Below are 18,916 nucleotides of genomic sequence, written 5' to 3'. Positions count from 1 at the left end.
CCTGTTCTTTATTATACAATTTAAATTTCAACAATATGTTGAGTAAAACAAAAGTTACAGATAAAAACGTATCGAAAATAACTGTCCTGGTTTTATCTGTCCTGTTAATAGACCTTCCCAAAAAAAAAATGTATTATGTACGAATTGTAAATCAACAAGAATAGGATTAACATGTTCATTTATTATTATACAGTTATCATGAGGCTCCTTGACTGAATTAGTACAATTGATCACAATTATAATTTTGTTAACAAACTATCAATAAAGATTAATACATTGTATTCCAGTATTCTACAACATTGTACGATCCAAATCAAGGGGGAAATGATAAATAGTTCACAAATATTTGGTCAATTTTTCAACTAACTTTAACATTTTCTGTTCAAATAACAAACCTAATGCAACTAGTCAACAATTATTAAAAAAAACAGGGCGAACGAGTATCTATTCTTTATAACATCTTCAATATTATTGTGCTTTTACATGAACAATAAATACTTTAAATTATATTATGCTAGCCATGCACCATGCATCTACTTACAATAAAGCTTTTGATATAATTTGATTTGATGGTTGTTGATTTTTTTCCCTTACATTTTGTGGTGATTAGTTACACGAGAATATGGCGCTCTCTTATCTAAAGACTTGAATACCGTGCGACTGGTCCCTGGTTCCAAATTTATTTGCGAACTGAGCCAAGTGAAGGGAAAAAAAACAGTTCAAAAAGCGGGGAATGTGAAATAAAAACATGTCAAATCCACTTTTCACGTTCAGACCTACGAAAGATAAATTACAGCCGTTCGAGAAACGTTTTTCGTAAGAATATTCCCCATGCAACGAAGTATCAAAAGGATATAATGTTTTTGATGGTATCAGGTCCGTTCGCGCCCAATACCATGAATACGCTATTGCACCCTAGTGCCTACACGTTCGCACCTCGCACTTTCGCACCCAAGGTCCGTTCGCATTCTACACGTTCGCACCCAATTTTAATTAAAATTCCAGTTGAATAATTGGAAAATCATGATTGTTGTTTTAAATTGCTGTGGTGTAAATACTGAATGTATTTATAGCTTGGTATGAGTAAAACATTGAAGATTTTAAATGAAAAACACAAAAGATAATTGAAAAAACTTGATTACAAAGTTATTAAACACAAAACCAATTAAAATTGGGTGCGAACACGATTTTGGGTGCGAACAAGTAGGGGGCGAACATGAGTGGGTGCGAACGGGAATGGGCGCGAACGGACCTGGATTTGTTTTTGACCTGTCTGTCTGTCTGTCAGTCCTGTTCACAGGCATTTGTTTCTATCCTATCTATTCTATTTTCGACTATCCATATAAACATTTGTTTCTGTCCATCGGAAGGTCGACTATCCATATGAATGGATAGAAACAAGTGCCTGTAGTGTGGTCCTGTTTCTTGTCACAGCAACTCCTCTGTAAAACATCATTTATACTATAGTAATATGAGGCAGGCGTAACCTGTGAATGGGGACGAAGTCTGTATGTATTATTTTTTTCATTCAAAATGTTGATAAAAGAAAACGAAATACTGTGCGTAACGTTCCCGATTTTGGTTCTGTTGTTAGGGAATTAGCTGTGACGTTCTTTAAGTTATGACGTCATATTCGATGTAAACAAAAGAGACGCTTTCATCAGGTAACGTTTTTTTCATATCAAACAATTATTAAAATTGAATCTTATTGAGATCCAATGTTATATTTTTGTCATGGTGTGTTATTTGGCTTAAATTTGTGTTAGTGGTATTTTGGATAAAAATATGTTTTATTTTATGAAAGAAAATTTAATGTTTGTATTTTGTTTTAATTAATCTGTTTAATTAATTTTACCTATGCTGTGGCATTAGTACTCGAAATGTCACAGTTTGCTCAAAGCACTTTATTATGAAATATTAATTGTAATTAGCATACATGTCACTAGGATTAGGCTTTGTTAATTAAAGTCTCTTTTTACTATTGAGAGTAATATTAACATTTCGTGTCATGTTGAGCTATTTTATGTTTTAGTATAAATAGCGTCGTGAAATTTAGAAAAATCAGTCACCTTTCGGAAACCTAACCTTGCACTGCTAAAGTCTCTTATACTGGGTCTGTAGGACTGTCGATCAGTCTCCCAGTTGACTTTGTAGTGTTTAGACAAAAATGTATTTTTTGACTCACCTTTAATTTTGAGAATTTTTAAGATAACAGTCAGTGTTTCGGAAGCGTAACCTCACACTACTCATGTCATTATACTGGCCCTATAAGACTGTCTACCAGTCTACCAGTTGACTGTGTAGTGTGAGACAAAATTTATCTCTGACTCATAATTTAACTTTGGAAATACTTTTAAAGATTGTTTTATTTTTGAGACTTTTACCTTTTGAATTAGAGATTAAGTACATTTTATGATTTAGTAGTTTTGGCATTTATTTTATATTTTACATTTTAAGGAGAAATAGTTTTACTTTGGACTTGATACTTTGTACTTTAATTAGATTATTATTATTTGGAATTGTTTACTAATTGATTTGTTATCATCATTCGTTTAAATTGTTACAGTAATTAAATTATGAAAACCTTCCTTGTGTTTTAGCTATGCCTATCAGAACATAAGTCTAGCAATAGACTGACCCCCTGTCCCTTGGTTCCAGCACATACGAGTTAGCTCCCCCTTATCTAACATTGCTCTGGAGCGAACCTTGGTGACATTTTACTAGACTGATAAATAAAAAAAATTTCAAAGTCTCATGCAAACAAGACAGTTATCTGCGCAAATGCGGGGAAAACCGGAACAGGAAGTAGATCTGAAAAAAAAAGTTAACGATTTTGAGTTCATTAGTACAATGAAAAATTCGGGAAATTTTCCCGATTTTTTTTTTTTTTTTTTTATTGATTTTTCTCCCGTAATTGGGGACTTCGTCCCCATATCATTAAGTTAGTATGAAATTCTGTTGTGTGGTTTCAGAGGAGTTGCCATGACAAGAAACAGGACCACAGGCACTTGTTTCCATCCATGAATGATGTTTTCCGGTACAGGATCCTCATGGTTCCTCTTCTCATATGATTGATTGTTATCTTTTTCTTCTTCTCCTTCTGTTAAGGAGTTGACCTCATATTTGAGTGATTAACTAACTCCGCTCGGTAAAACAGGAGGCTTCTCCATTGATTAAAAGTGAATATTAACAAAATAATTAAAACTATATACACTGTACAATTTGGCAAGCTGATGTCTAGTTAGGCTGCATCTGGGTCCAGGGCACACTGGCTAATCTGGCCCTGAACTCCTCAAGTGTTGGTGCAGCTGCTACTGTGTCTGGCAGAAGGTTCTAGTCTCTTATAGAGCATGGGAAGAAGGAGTTGTTGTATACTTCCTTAGTAGCTCTTATCTGTCTAAGTCTGTGGCCACCCCTTGTTCTGTTGTCCCCAGATGTGTAGTAGATAGCTGGTTGTATCTCCACTACTTGGTTCTGTATCTTGTAGCATAGTACGAGTTGCTGTTTAATTCATCTATACTGTAGGGAATCCCACTGGAGTTGGTCTAATAGTGCAGTGAGGCATCCTGGGGAAGTGTCTGTGTACTGGTTGTAGACAAATTGTGCTTCTTTACGCTGTACCCGTTCAATGTCTTTGATCAAGGTGGTTTGATGGGGGGTCCCACACTGTGGCTGCGTACTCAATCAATGGTCTGATGAGTGCACAAAAGGCTGTGTTTTTTACAGATGGTTTGCATCGGCCCAGGTTTCTGCGGAGAAAACCGAGGGTCCTGGTTGCTTTTCCTTTGGTGTTATTAATGTGCTTATTCTACTGTAGGTCTTGATTAATGGTAACTCCAAAGTACTTTCCGCTATCAACAACTTCTAGTTGGTGTCCGTGCAAGGTGTATGTTGTTTGCAGGGTGTTGCGGTTATTAGATATCCTCATGACTGCACTTTTCTGGATGGAAACACATCTGCCACTTGTGTTCCCACTCTTTCAGAGCAGTGAGGTCTCTTTGTAGAGTTGCAGCATCATCAGGCACCGATTATTTTTAAATAGCAAAATATAAAATATTATTATTTTCTTCTGCTGGCGCTAATTTTCTTTCTACGGGCGCTCTTTCTTTTCTCTATTATTTCTGTTGCTGCTTCCGGTTATTTCAGCAGGATAATCAGAATAATAGATTTTGGTCCTACTAAAAAAGCACCCAGTAGCAACAGGGAAAAGAAAAAGTGCCCAGGGAAAAGAAAGAGCGCCCAGGAGAAGAAAATAAAAATAATCGGTGCCTGAGGTCTAATATTTTCGCAACTGCATGCATGTGAACAGGCTTTTTTATACAGATGCTGAGAGATTTATTATATCTTTTTATAAAATAAAACTGTTTCAATTGCTATGCTTATCAGGGTTTTAATGCTTAGACTTAAATTTAAACAAAAAACCTGCCTTTTACCCCCTTGTTTTAACTACGGTACATGTATAGTACTGATTTTTTTGCTGATTATTATGTGTACCTCTTTTAATTTTGATTAAATTAATATTTATCTGTGAAATTTGAGTTGTCTTATACATTTTTCATTATGATATCGTTTTTGAAAAACATGTCTTTTGACATGTTTGATGACTTACATTTTATAAATCTTCCACATAAACTGTGATCCATTATTATTAGTCTTTCGAATTAGTATTCATAAATTATTGTTAAAATTGAAATATTCATACTTGTTTTTGTGCTTTATTACAAATGTCTCTTATCTGGATTTGCAAATTACTTGTCTAAAATTAAAAAAAAATCAATGTTCATAACTTAACAAAGTTGTCTCATGCCAATAAATTATCTATATAATTTCCCCGGGCGCTATATTTTCTTCTCAGGGCGCTTTTTCTTTTCCCCGGGCACTTTTTATTTCACCCTGGCGCTCCTGGGCGCATTTTAGTAGGACCCATAGATTTCTTCGTATTCCAAGTATTAATCTAATCTATTTTTAAAATGCATTTATAGATGGCGCTTTTGTTACTTTATCCGGTAACTTGTTCCATACATATGATAATTTGACAATTCTCCTCAATCTTACTGAAAAGCTGTTTTTATTCAGTCTTCTTTTGAATTGTTGGTGAATGATTTTATCACTATTTACTCTTGTGCTATGCCTATTTTCCGTGTTTGAAATTAATTTAAGAAATGAACTTGTTTCTGGATAGTATTTACCGTTAAGTATCTTGTATGTCTCAATCATGTCCCCTCGGACCCTTCTATATGATAATGTTGGTAACTTAAGTTTTTTCAATCTTTCCAGATAGCTTAATTTATTGAATCTAGCTGGTATCTGGCGTGTTGCCCTTTTTTGTAAAAAAAAATAAAACCTTTCTAGTGAGTTTTTCCCATCACTTTGCGTCCGGCATCCGTCATCTGGCGTCTGTCGTCGTCCAGCGTCGTTAACTTTTACAAAAATCTTCTCCTCTGAAACTACTGGGCCAAATTAATCCAAACTTGGCCACAATCATCATTGGGGTATCTACATGTAGTTAAAAAAATGTGTCCGGTGACCCAGTCAACCAACCAAGATGGCCTCCATGGCTAAAAATAGAACATAGGGGTAAAATGCAGTTTTTGGTTTATAACTCAAAAACCAAAGCATTTAGAGCATATCTGACATGGGGATAAAATTGTTTATCAGGTCAAGTTCTATCTGCTCTGAAATTTTCAGATGAATCGGCCAACCTGTTGTTGGATTGCTGCCCCTGAATTGGTAATTTTAAGGAAATTTTGCTGTTTTTGGTTATTATCTTGAATATTATTATAGATAGAGATAAAATGTAAACAGCAAAAATGTAACAGAGTAAGATTTACAAATAAGTCAACAGGACAAAAATGGTCAGTTGACCCCTTAAGGAGTTATTGCCCTTTATAGTCATTTTTTAACCATTTTTCGTAAATCTTTGTAATCTTTTACAAAAATCTTCTCCTCTGAAACTACTGGGCTGAATTAATTTAAACTTGGCCACAATCATCTTTGGGGTATGTAGTTTGAAAAATGTGTCTGGTGACCCGGCCCCCAACTAAGATGGCCGCCACGGCTAAATAAAGAACATAGGGGTAAAATGCATTTTTTGGCTAATAACTCAAAAACCAAACCATAAAGAGCAAATCTGACATGGGTAAATTTGTTTAACAGGTCAAGATCTATCTGCTTCACAATTTTCAGATGAATCTGCCAACCTGTTGTTGGATTGCTGCCCCTGAATTGGTAATTTTAAGGAAAGTTTGCTGTTTTTGGTTATTATCTTGAATATTGATATAGATAGAGATAAAATGTAAACAGCAAAAATGTTCAACAGAGTAAGATTTACAAATAAGTCAACATGACCAAAATGTTCAGTTGACCCCTTAAGGAGTTATTGCCCTTAATAGTCATTTTTTAACCATTTTTCGTAAATCTTTGTAATCTTTTACAAAAATCTTCTCCTCTGAAACTACTGGGCTAAATTAATTTAAACTTGGCCACAATCATCTTTGGGGTATATAGTTTGAAAAATGTGGCCCCCAACCAAGATGACCGCCAGGGATAAATAAAGAACATAGGGGTAAAATGCAGTTTTTGGCTAATAACTCAAAAACCAAACCATAAAGAGCAAATCTGACATGGGGTAAATTTGTTTATCAGGTCAAGATCTATTTGCTTCACAATTTTCAGATGAATCAGACAACCCTTTGTTGGATTGCTGCCCCTGATTTGGTAATTTTAAGGAAATTTTGCTGTTTTTGGTTATTATCTTGAATATAATATTATTATAGATAGAGATAAAATGTAAACAGCAATAATGTTCAACAAAGTAAGATTTACAAATAAGTCAACATGACCAAAATGGTCAGTTGACCCCTTAAGGAGTTATATCTTTATAGTGATTTTTTAACCATTTTTTGTAAATCTTAGTAATCTTTTACAAAAATCTTCTCCTCTGAAACAAATGGGCTAAATTTATTCAAACTTTGCCACAATCATCTTTGGGGTATGTAGTTTGAAAAATGTGTCCGGTGACCCGGTCCCCAACCAAGATGGCCGCCACAGATAAATAAAGAACATATAGAGGTAAAATGCAGTTTTTGGCTAATAACTCAAAAACCAAACCATAAAGAGCAAATCTTACAAGGGGTAAATTTGTTTATCAGGTCAAGATCTATCTGCTTCACAATTTTCAGATGAATCAGACAACCCTTTGTTAGATTGCTGCCCCTGAATTGGTAATTTAAAGGAAATTTTGCTGTTTTTGGTTATTATCTTGAATATTATTATAGATAGAAATAAAATGTAAACAGCAATAATGTTCAGCAAAGTAAGATTTACAAATAAGTCAACAGGACCAAAATGGTTAGTTGACCCCTTTAGGAGTTATTGCCCTTTATTGTCAATATTAACCATTTTTCGTAAATCTATGTAATCTTGTACAAAAATCTTCTCCTCTGAAACTACTGTGCCAAATTTAACCAAACTTGGCCACAATCATCATTGGGTTATCAAGTTTAAAAATTGTGTCCGGTGACCAGACCAATCAACCAAGATGGCCGCCATGGCTAAAAATAGAACATAGGGGTAAAATACAGTTTTAGCTTATAACTCCAAAACCAAAGCATTTAGAGCAAATCTGACACGGGATTAAATTGTTTATCAGGTCAAGATCAACCTACCCTGAAATTTTCTGATGAATTGGACAACTGGTTGTTGGGCCGTTGCTGCCCCTGAATTGCTAATTTTAAGGAAATTTTGCTGTTTTAGGTTATAATCTTGAATATTATTATAGATAGAGATAAACTGTAAACTGCAAAAATGTTCAGCAGATTTATAAATAAGTCAACTGGACCAAAATGGTCAGTTGACCCCTTTAGGTGTTATTGCCCTTTATAGTCAATTTTTAACCATTTTTCGTAAATCTATGTAATCTTTTACAAAAATCTTCTCTGAAACTACTGGGCCAAATAAAATGAAACTTGGCCGCAATCATCATTGGGGTATCTAGTTTAAAAATTGTGTCCGGTGACCCGACCAATCAACCAAGATGGCCGCCATGGCTAAAAATAGAACATAGGGGTAATATGCAGTTTTTGGCTTATAACTCAAAAACCAAAGCATTTAGAGCAAATCTGATAGGGGTTGATATTGTTTATCAGGTCAAGATCTATCTGCTCTAAAATGCTCTTTTATGCCATGATGAATCTATCATTTTTGTGAAGCAGATTCCTGTGTCAGTATACCAAACTGGTTAAAGTACAAAATTTAAATCCTTCTCTTGCTATATTCATGATGATAAATTTCCTGGATTATTTTTTATCTCACCTGGCCCAAAGGGCCAAGTGAGCTTTTCCCAGCACTTGGTGTCCGGCGTCTGGATTTGCTCAGGTTATAGATCAAGTTTAAGTTAGGTTCAGCATCGCTGATTTAAGTCAAAATTGAGGGTTTATGACTTTGAAAATTGTTGAAAATCACAATTATACTGTCTTTTTAGCTCACCTGGCCCGACGGGCCAAGTGAGCTTTTCTCATCACTTGGCGTCCATCATCTGGCGTCGTTAACTTTAACAAAAATCTTCTTCTCTGAAACTGCTGGACCAAATTTAACCAAACATTGCCAAAATCATTATTAGGGTATCTAGTTTAAAAATGTGTCCGGTGACCCGCCCAACCAACCAAGATGGCCGCCATGGCTAAAAATAGAACATAGGGGTAAAATTCAGTTTTTGGCTTATAACTCAAAAACCAAAGCGTTTAAAGCAAATCTGACATGAAGTAAAATTGTTAATCAGGTCAAAATCTATCTGCCCTGAAATTTTCAGATGAATCGGACAACCTGTTGTTGGGTTGCTGCCCCTGAACTGGTGATTTTAAGAAAATTTTCTGTTTTTGGTTATTATCTTGAATATTATTATAGATAGAGATAAACTTCAATATACAATAAATGTTGGCAAAGTAAGATCTATAAATAGGTCAACATGACTGAAATTGCCAGTTGACCCCTTTAGGAGTTATTGCCCTTTATAGTCAAGTTTTAACCATTTTTTCGTAAATCTTAGGAATCTTTTACAAAAATCTTCTCCTCTTGAAACTACTGTGCCAAGTTAATTATAGATAGAGATAATTGTAAGCAGCTAGAATGTTCAGTAAATTAAGATGTACAAACACATCATCATCACTAAAACACAATTTTGCCATGAATCTATCTGTGTCCTCTGTTTAATATTTACATAGACCAAGGTGAGCGACACAGGCTCTTTAGAGACTCTAGTTTTCCATACCTTCAAATTTTGAGTTGCTTTTTGATATGTGAGACAACCATCATCTTTCATTGTGTCCATTTGTGTTGTTGAAATTGCAGTTTTTTCAACTTTAAGACTAGAGACGGGCCGGGGCCATTCTTGTCGTTTTGACACATCTAGTTTTTAAGGCTTTCAACATGAATTCAATCATGATCAGTTAATCAAGTAAGACATCTCAGGCTGCACTCTTGTTTTACAACATTTATATTCTTCATGTACTTATTTTTAAGGAAACGAGAAACTACTGTCAGAAAGTGGACATTTGTACGGGATTCAGAATCAGTCTCTGAGGTAATATCAAATTAAAGTGCATAAAATGCCTTGGGGCATGCTGGTTTAAACAAAACAAAATAAGGAGGTGTTCATGTGGAAGGTTTACCAATGAGAACAACTTTCCACAAGAACAAGTATGTAAACAACTATAGGAATTTGTGTGTAGTTTTTTATTTTGTTATTATCTATCTATCTCACACATTTTTGAAACTGTCTGATTGGCGAAATATTGCATCATACTTGATGCACTAGTCATGCTAGTGGTAGAATCTATATATATATATATTTATTTATCAGACAAGTTTATATATATGTGTAGGATGTAATTTTTGTCAAGTCTTGCTAGGACTTCTATTGCAGAAAGCTTGACCTTCGGTTAGTGATCTGATCCAGCAGCAGCAATAGTGGCGTTAACAAACTTCTTAAAAAAACATTATACATGTACTTTAGAAGTTAGAAACCTTGATCCGTCATACTTTGTATATAAATACCTTTTGTTATGAAGTTCTGTCTGTCATATGTCCATTTTCCTTGACCTCATTTTCATGGTTCAGTGACTACTTGAAAAAAAAGTTAAGATTTTTAGTATTTTTAATTTCTCTCTTATTATGAGTAATGTGATAGCTATTTTTGGTATGTGCCACCTTGGAAGGTCCTCATGCCTGTCAGACAGTTTTTCACTTGACCTTAACCTCATTTCATGGCTCAGTGACACAACTAAATAATGCTAAATAATGCTGGAAATTTGTCTCACAATAATATTATTTTTAGCTCACCGGGCCCGAAGGGCCAAGTGAGCTTTTCTCATCACTTGGCGTCCGTCGTCCGTCGTTAACTTTTACAAAAATCTTCTTCTCTGAAACTACTGGGCCAAATTAAACCAAGTTTGGTCACAATCATCATTGATGTATCTAGTTAAAAATTTGTGTTTTGTTACCCGGCCAATCAACAAAGATGGCCGCCATGGCTAAAAATAGAACATAGGGGTAAAATGCAGTTTTTGGCTTATAACTCAAAAACCAAAGCATTTAGAGCAAATCTGACATAAGTAAAATTGTTCATCTGGTCAAGATCTATCTGCCCTGAAATTTTTAGATGAATCGGACAACTCGTTGTTAGGTTGCTGCCCCTAAATTGGTAATTTTAAGGAAATTTTGCTGTTTTGGGTTATTATCGTGAATATTATTATAGATAGAGATAAACTGTAAACAGCAATAATGTTATGCAATTTAAGACTCAAAAATAAGTCAAAATGACCAAAATGGTCAATTGACCCCCTAAGAATTAAGTTATTGTCCTTTATAATCAATTTTTAACAATTTTCATAAAATTTGTAAATATTTACTAACATTTTCCACTGAAACTACACGGACAAGTTCATTATAGATAGAGATAATTGTAAGCAGCAAGAATGTTCAGTAAAGTAAGATGTACAAACACATCACAATCACCTAAACACAATTTTGTCATGAACTGTCTGCTTCCTTTGTTTTATTCACATATACCAAGGTGAGTGACACAGGCTCTTTAGAGCCTCTAGTTTAACTTCTTACAGGCAGATACGGAGGAGGTAGGCAGGGGCCTCCCCCTTTTCATTTGTAGGAAAAATTTGGATGATTATATAGGGAATCACTGAGGCATGACTAGAGTGGGCCCCTCTTAGGCAGTCACTGATTTTGTTTTACTTAGTGGCTTAAATATGTTATGACATTGGTAATTTTCAAAAAATGTTGAATTTTGGAATGGCAAAAATGAATTTAATTCAAACAATCCTCTTCTCTTGGGCAGGTACATGTAGAATGAAAATGAGTGATTTATTTTGTAAAGAGTTTCATGGAATTTAACTTGATTGCCAAATATTTCATTGTGAGATAGAGGCTTTGTGATAAAAGAATATATTTTAAAAGCTTTTTATTATGCCTTGTTGAATACTTCTGAAATAAACTCCAATTTTTGTTACATAATATCTTGTTATAAAGTTCTACAGGAAAATTCATTAGCATAGAACCTTAAGGGAATTCAGTTTGAATTATGTTCTTGATGATACATAAAGGAGACTGCTTAATTTATGGAAATTTTACTTTTTTTTACAAATTGTATACCGGTAATTTTCATTTCCATAAATGATTTAAAATGTGCTATTCTTCATAGATATTTCAAACAATTATATTTATAATCTATACTGGTACTTGATTTCCCCTATGTCTATAACATGTATAAAGGAATGTAATTTAAAATGGGAGAAACAAAATATCACCACAATAGAAAAATGTATTGTTTTAATTGCAATATCAATAAAGTTATATAAATAAATAAATGAATCTTTTTATTGCATTAGCAACAAGGATTGAACAATGATATAGCAAAACAACAAGGTATGACTTTGACAGAATACAGAGGAAAATTAAATATTACAGAGATAACGTATAAAATAACAGGTGTACAACAGATAAACTGATAATTTTCAATCTTTATTTCCATGCAGCCTTAAGATAATTACAAAGTTTCTGAGTAAAGTTTTTGGAAAGTTTGGAACTTGTTCTAAATCTTTCCTTAGGCACTGGCCTCCCTAACAACACGACAGTCGACAGGTTAGCTACTATTACTGCATGTATTCACAATGAAATATAGTTCCCTATAGTTCTCATGTATGTGCACATAATACACATATAAACTGTGAAAAATGGGTATATTTTTGGAGCAGTTCATTCAAGAATGTATGTAATTAAGGTGTGTTGATGTGCAGGCTTTTTTTAAAACATTTTGATTAGGTAATTGAGTATTGATACAATAGTAGTATGATTGACAACTGTCATTATCACCAAACAATCAGGAACAACGTGGACCTTAAATTACAATGCCCCACCTCCTAAACTGTCAATCAAATTGACCACATTACGTATCAACCTCAGTGTTACATAATTATGCAAACCCAATATACATCTGAATACACAAATATTTGACCTCATAATTGAATAAGCAAATGTATATATATTAGATATATTAGATGTCTGATATATAAGGATGATAGATTTATTTATTGTTGTCCAGCCTTCGACTTTTGTCGAAAAAGCGAGACATAGCGATCCTACTTTCCGTCGGCGTCTGCGTCGTTGTCGGCGGCGTCCACAAATATTCACTCTGTGGTTAAAGTTTTTGAAATTTTAATAACTTTCTCAAACTATACTGGATTTCTAACAAACTTGGACAGAAGCTTGTTTATGATCATTAGATAGTATCTAGAATTAAATTTTGTAAAAATAAAATTCCATTTTTTCCATATTTTACTTATAAATGGACTTAGTTTTTCTGCCGGAAAAAATTACATTCACTCTAGGGTTAAAGTTTTTCAAATTTAAATAACTTTCTTACTATACTGGATTTCTACCAAACTTGGACAGAAGCTTGTTTATGATCATTAGATAGTATCTAGAATTAAATTTTTTAAAAATAAAATTCCATTTTTTCCATATTTTACTTATAAATGGACTTAGTTTTTCGGCCGGAAAAAAATACATTCACTCTAGGGTTAAAGTTTTTCAAATTTAAATAACTTTCTTAAACTATACTGGATTTCTACCAAACTTGGACAGAAGCTTGTTTATGATCATTAGATAGTATCTAGAATTAAATTTTGTAAAAATAAAATTCCATTTTTTCCATATTTTACTTATAAATGGACTTAGTTTTTCTGCCGGGAAAGATTACATTCACTTTATGGTTAAAGTTTTTCAATTTTAAATAACTTTCTTAAACTATCCTGGGTTTGTACCAAACTTGGACAGAAGCTTGTTTATGATCAGAAGATAGTATCCAGAAGTAAATCTTGAAAAAAAAAAAATCCATTTTTTCTGTATTTTACTTTTAAATGGACTTAGATTTTCTGACAGGAAACTACACATTCACACTGTGGTTAAAGTTTTTAAAATATTATGAACTTTCTTATTCTTTTTTGGATTTGTACCAGACTTAGACAGAAGCTTGTTTATGATCAAAAGCTAGTACCTAGAAGGAAATTTTGTTAAAACTTTGTACCTGTGTATCTGTATTTTACTTAAATAGACTTAGTTTTTCCCAGTTAACATTACATACAATCTGCAGTTAAAGTTTTCAAAACATTTAAATTTATTAGATTCATAAACTATCCTGGACTTTACCAAACTTGGATGGAAGTTTCTTATAATCAAAAGATAGTATCAAGAGGAATATTTTCATTGATTTTTTTCCTCTTTTTCGTTCAGCCTGCAATCATGGCAATTAACAGCCAAAGTAGGCGAGACACTGGGTTCCGTGGAACCCTTAAGAATTTTCTATTATTTTGATCTACATTACATAAAGTGATTCTGTAAATTATGACTGAAAGATAAATGATTAAATAAGGATTAACACGATCTTTAAAACAGTGAAATATAAATACAAATATGAATATATAAAAGGTTTTCAAGTTAGGCCTATATCTTACTTGATTAATTTCCAATAATCATCTGTAATAAAAAAAAAAGTTGGTCTAGAACTTATGTCTTACAAGGAATTTCCTGTTTACAAAACCTTGAATTTTTCGATAAACTAAGGGGTTCCTTATTCTAGGCATAGCTAGCTAAATTACCTTAGCCGTATTTGGCACAACTTTTTGGAATTTTGAATCCTCAATGCTCTTCAAATTTGTACTCGTTTGGTTTTACAAATATTTGATGAGCGTCACTGATGAGTCTTATGTAGACGAAACGCGTGTCTGGCACACAAAATTATAATCCTGGTACCTTTGATATCTAATAACTAGAGGAAATTTTGATTGCATTTTTTTTATTTATTTTTTAAACATGTTCAAAACAGGCAACAATGTTTGGATAAGATATAAACTGCAAATTAAGAGACCCATATTATTTAATTTGAGCTCATTTTATCTTCATACTGGAAAAGCACTTTTATTCCTGCAAGAGACCTGCCTACACTTTTCAGCAATACTGTTTTATTAAAGTTCTTTTGTCCCCACCATACCTTAATATAAAATTATTTAAACTACTCTTCCTATCCTTCCACAGTTACTATCCAGCACTTGATTGATGCAGCTCGTATAAATAAAAAATTAAGCCTTTGTGTATTTGACATGATCAACGGTTATTTACATCTTAGTATTCAATATGCAGGACAAGTTAACACAAAGTTGTATTCATCTTCAATATCATTCATTTTACAACATCTACAAGATATGATTGTTTCTAGGAATATTGTCATGTAGCAACCTGTTTTTAAATTTCATTTAATTTTTTTAACATCAAATAAACTTACCATTGATAGATACAAGGATTAAAATTTTATATTTACACCAGATGCGTTTCGTCTACAAAAGATATCAGTTTCATTATTGTATTTGAAATCCAAGTTACCATCTGACAAATGAAAGTTAAATATTTCAGGCCTTTTGAGCATTAAAATTAAATAATCTTGATTATGTTAATGAAAACCTAGGTATTAAGTAATACATCAGATAGTTATTGAAGATAACACTTAACTAAGACTCATTGTGGGACCTTTCGAAGCTTGCTATTCAGTGTGAGCTAAGGCTTAGTGCTGAAGGCCATATTTGGACCTATGATTGTTTACTATTGCAAATTGTTACTCTGATGGAGAGTTGTCTTATTGGCTTATGTCTTTCAATGAAGTATCATGTTTATCTTTCATAATTTTCTGGACTTTTCATGAAAAAAATGCTTTTTACAGCATATTTCTCAACTTAATTTACTTTAATTTTAAAAGAGACCGGAAAGATTCCAAAAAGACATTAAATAGATATATAAAGATGTGGTATGAGTGCCAATGAGATAACTCTCCATCCAAGTTACCGGTACAATTTTAAAAGAAAAAACATTTGATATAGGTCAAAGAACATTCATCAACACAAAGCTTTGTCCTCTCACCAAACAGCGAGCAGCTATAAAGGGTCCCAAAAATGACCAGTGTAAAACTACTGAACGGAAAAACTAACCGTTTAAACTATATAAAAAACAAGAAACAAGAATCACTTATGAACCACATCAACAAACGACAACTTCTGAACATCAGCTGAACTCATATAAGTTGAAAAATAAACTGGGAAAGCCATGGAAAAAGACCAAAAGTATAACAACAGTAAACAGTATACAAAACACAAAAACGAAAACTCAATTATGTATCTTTTTTCAGACCAATGTAAGAAGAGACAATCTTAGATCGAATGCATCAACCAGATTGAGCAGTGCATCACTTAGTAATCTTAAAAGAAAAAGTTCCATACCAGCCATCTTAGAAGGAGTGAGTCTACCATCAGGCACACCAGAAGGTATGATGTTAAGTTGTTAAGGATGTTTGGCACACCAGAAGGTATGATGTTAAGTTGTTAAGGATGTTTGGCACACCAGAAGGTATGATGTTAAGTTGTTAAGGATGTTTGGCACACCAGAAGGTATGATGTTAAGTTGTTAAGGATGTTTGGCACACCAGAAGGTATGATGTTAAGTTGTTAAGGATGTTTGCTACCCTGTTTCAAATTTTAACAAGCTTTTTAATGATGTAAACTGATTGTGTATTATAAAAAAAGAGCAAAAAAGCAAAAAATAAAATAAAGGGTCTTGGTGTTCTTTTGCTAGATGTAAGATATTGAAATTTTTAGGGAAATGACACTCTCTAGACTTTCTGTACATTTAACGTTGCTGTAATATGTAATATAATCATTGTTTTAACCAAATTTCCAAAAGTACATTGCAATCTTTTGTCTTAGTAACTTATAACATAAGAGATGGAACAAAAGTATTCAACAACAGCAAGAATTGTTTTAACTTATTCACCTTTAATGCCTTATTTGTACTGTATCTCTGAAGATTTTTTGATTGACGCATTTCAAGCATGAGCTACTACCCTTTTCTTTTTCTTGTTTGAAACTTGTTATGTTAATTTCACCGTTAGTAAAAGTTGTTTTCTGAACAATATATTTTTTTTTAGCATAGCTTTATTCATAACACAAAATAGCACAATCAGACATGTTAAGTACCACGTACATGTATTTCAATTTTAACAGTTTAAAAGATAAGAACATCAGCAACTTAAACCTCCAAACGGAAGCTTTTATGTCTTAAGATTTAAACTAGTACTCAAATTACTTCATCATATGGAAATCTATTACATGTATCTCTTCACATCTGATGCCCCCCCCCCCTTTCAAAAAATATTTTTATTTTTATTTTTTTTATTTGTTAGTTGATTTTGTTCTCAAATTTCTAATATTTTAAATAATAAAGTTTTAAGATATGAATGAACACTAATGACAAAAATTATAATAATTATTTGTTTCTATTTATAGGTAGTGAAAATGGAAGTGATTTGAACTCTGACCTAAGTCCCTATTCTCAGACAAGAGGAAGTGATATATTGACACATGCATCCCTACGATCAAGAACCAAACAGAAAGTACACATTGATTCAGATGATAATGTATCATCAAGTTCAGAGGTCAAGACTACAGGGTCAGATCAAGGAACAATCACCTCTACTCTCGACTCAACCAAAGAAAGTTCTACTTAAAGTGTTAGAAGATCAACAAGAAAAAAAACGAAACAGGTTTATACCGAAGCTATTTGTGAAATTCCAAGAAATTTACCAAAACATGAAGGTAAAGCTTCAAAAAATGTGCATGCTGTCAGAAATTCAACGGTGTTAAATGACATGTCCAGTGATTCAACTTTGTATAGCCAAACCAAGGAAGTGACAAGCAGACGATCTCCAAGAAAAAGGCCGTTTCAATCAGTTCTCAATAGCAGTGTCAATAATAATTCTGTTTTGTCAACAAAAATTTCTTCGGCAAAAATGGTGGGTGTTGATGTTTCAGAAAAAAGTTTAAGAATAGAATTAGAATGCAAAGAAACGATGTATGTGAAGTTAGCAGCCGGTTCGTTATTCGTTATTCGATATTCAATATCCAACCGGCTGCTAGCAGTCGGTTGGATATTCAAAATTTTGTTTAAAATCTTAAAAGAAAGAAATACTTGATAACATTAAAAACATGATTTTCATAGTTAAGATGACTGATAAGATACGTAAGAAATCGTAAAATGACCTCTTCAAGCTGTTGTTAGTTCTCGTTGTCCTCGAATATAAACCCTTTTCTAGGTTGCATATTTGTCTTCATATAATATAGATTGTTGTCAATAAAACAACTTCAAAGATTTACTTTTATACATGATATTTCTTTAAACAAAAAGAAAAACCACAAACTCTAGAAAACATTATGAAATATAAATAGAAATATTTATGGTATGCCCAAAAAAGAAATATATAGTGAAAATCTACCTGAGACCGCTTAAATGAGTGTGAGACCCCCCTGGTCTTTCAATGTCCATAAAATTTAATTAAATCATAGACTCTGTATATATAAAGGTTGTATTAGAAAGATTTCCCAGAATATTGTCATATTCGATATCTATGGAGGGCTTATATTGTCACTTTTCAGTTAAAAATTATCAAAATTTTAGGACAAAGGGCACAGGGCAATGGTGATAGCCCCCTGATCTTTCAATCTGTCTAATATTAAGCAGACATTTAGTCAATAAGTAGATACAAACGTGACTAAAAGGAATTTGGGTACACTTCCTATCTTTCATGTTTACGGAGCGCCCAAAGTGCCAGTTGGATATTCAAAATATACAGTGAAAACCTACCTGAGACCGCTTAAATAAGTGTGAGACCCCCCTGGTCTTTCAATGTCCATAAAATTTAATTAAATCATAGACTCTGTATATATAAAGGTTGTATTAGAAGGATTTCCCAGAATATTGTCATATTCGATATCTATGGAGGGCTTATATTGTCACTTTTCAGTTAAAAATTATCAAAATTTTAGGACAAAGGGCACAGGGCAATGGTGATAGTCCCCTGATCTTTCAATCTGTCTAATATTAAGCAGACATTTAGTCAATAGGTAGATACAAACGTGACTAAAAGGAATTTGGGTACACTTCCTGTCTTTCATGTTTACGGAGCGCCCAAAGTGCCAGTTGGATATTCAAAATATACAGTGAAAACCTACCTGAGACCGCTTAAATGAGTGTGAGACCCCCCTGGTCTTTCAATGTCCATAAAATTTAATTAAATCATAAACTCTGTATATATAAAGGTTGTATTAGAAGGATTTCCCAGAATATTGTCATATTCGATATCTATGGAGGGCTTATATTGTCACTTTTCAGTTAAAAATCATCAAAATTTTAGGACAAAGGGCACAGGGCAATGGTGATAGCCCCCTGATCTTTCAATCTGTCTAATATTAAGCAGACATTTAGTCAAAAGGTAGATACAAACGTGACTAAAAGGAATTTGGGTACA

General features: G+C 33.1%; 1 protein-coding gene across 1 annotated transcript; it reads left to right on the top strand.

Moving 5' to 3' along the window:
- The first annotated feature begins 625 nt into the window (after positions 1-625).
- Positions 626-17,455, top strand: LOC134727064 (uncharacterized). Its single transcript, XM_063591450.1, has 4 exons — positions 626-816; positions 9,520-9,580; positions 15,746-15,881; positions 16,899-17,455. Exons 1-4 carry the CDS (start codon positions 749-751, stop codon positions 17,117-17,119), a joined length of 486 nt encoding a protein of 161 aa, XP_063447520.1. The 5' UTR covers positions 626-748; the 3' UTR covers positions 17,120-17,455.
- Positions 17,456-18,916: the final 1,461 nt, after the last annotated feature.

Source organism: Mytilus trossulus, chromosome 7 (genome assembly GCF_036588685.1).
Source record: "Mytilus trossulus isolate FHL-02 chromosome 7, PNRI_Mtr1.1.1.hap1, whole genome shotgun sequence".
Lineage (NCBI taxonomy): Eukaryota > Metazoa > Mollusca > Bivalvia > Mytilida > Mytilidae > Mytilus > Mytilus trossulus.
The sequence above is the reverse complement of the archived record's forward strand: the minus strand, read 5'-3'. Positions and strand labels throughout refer to the sequence as shown.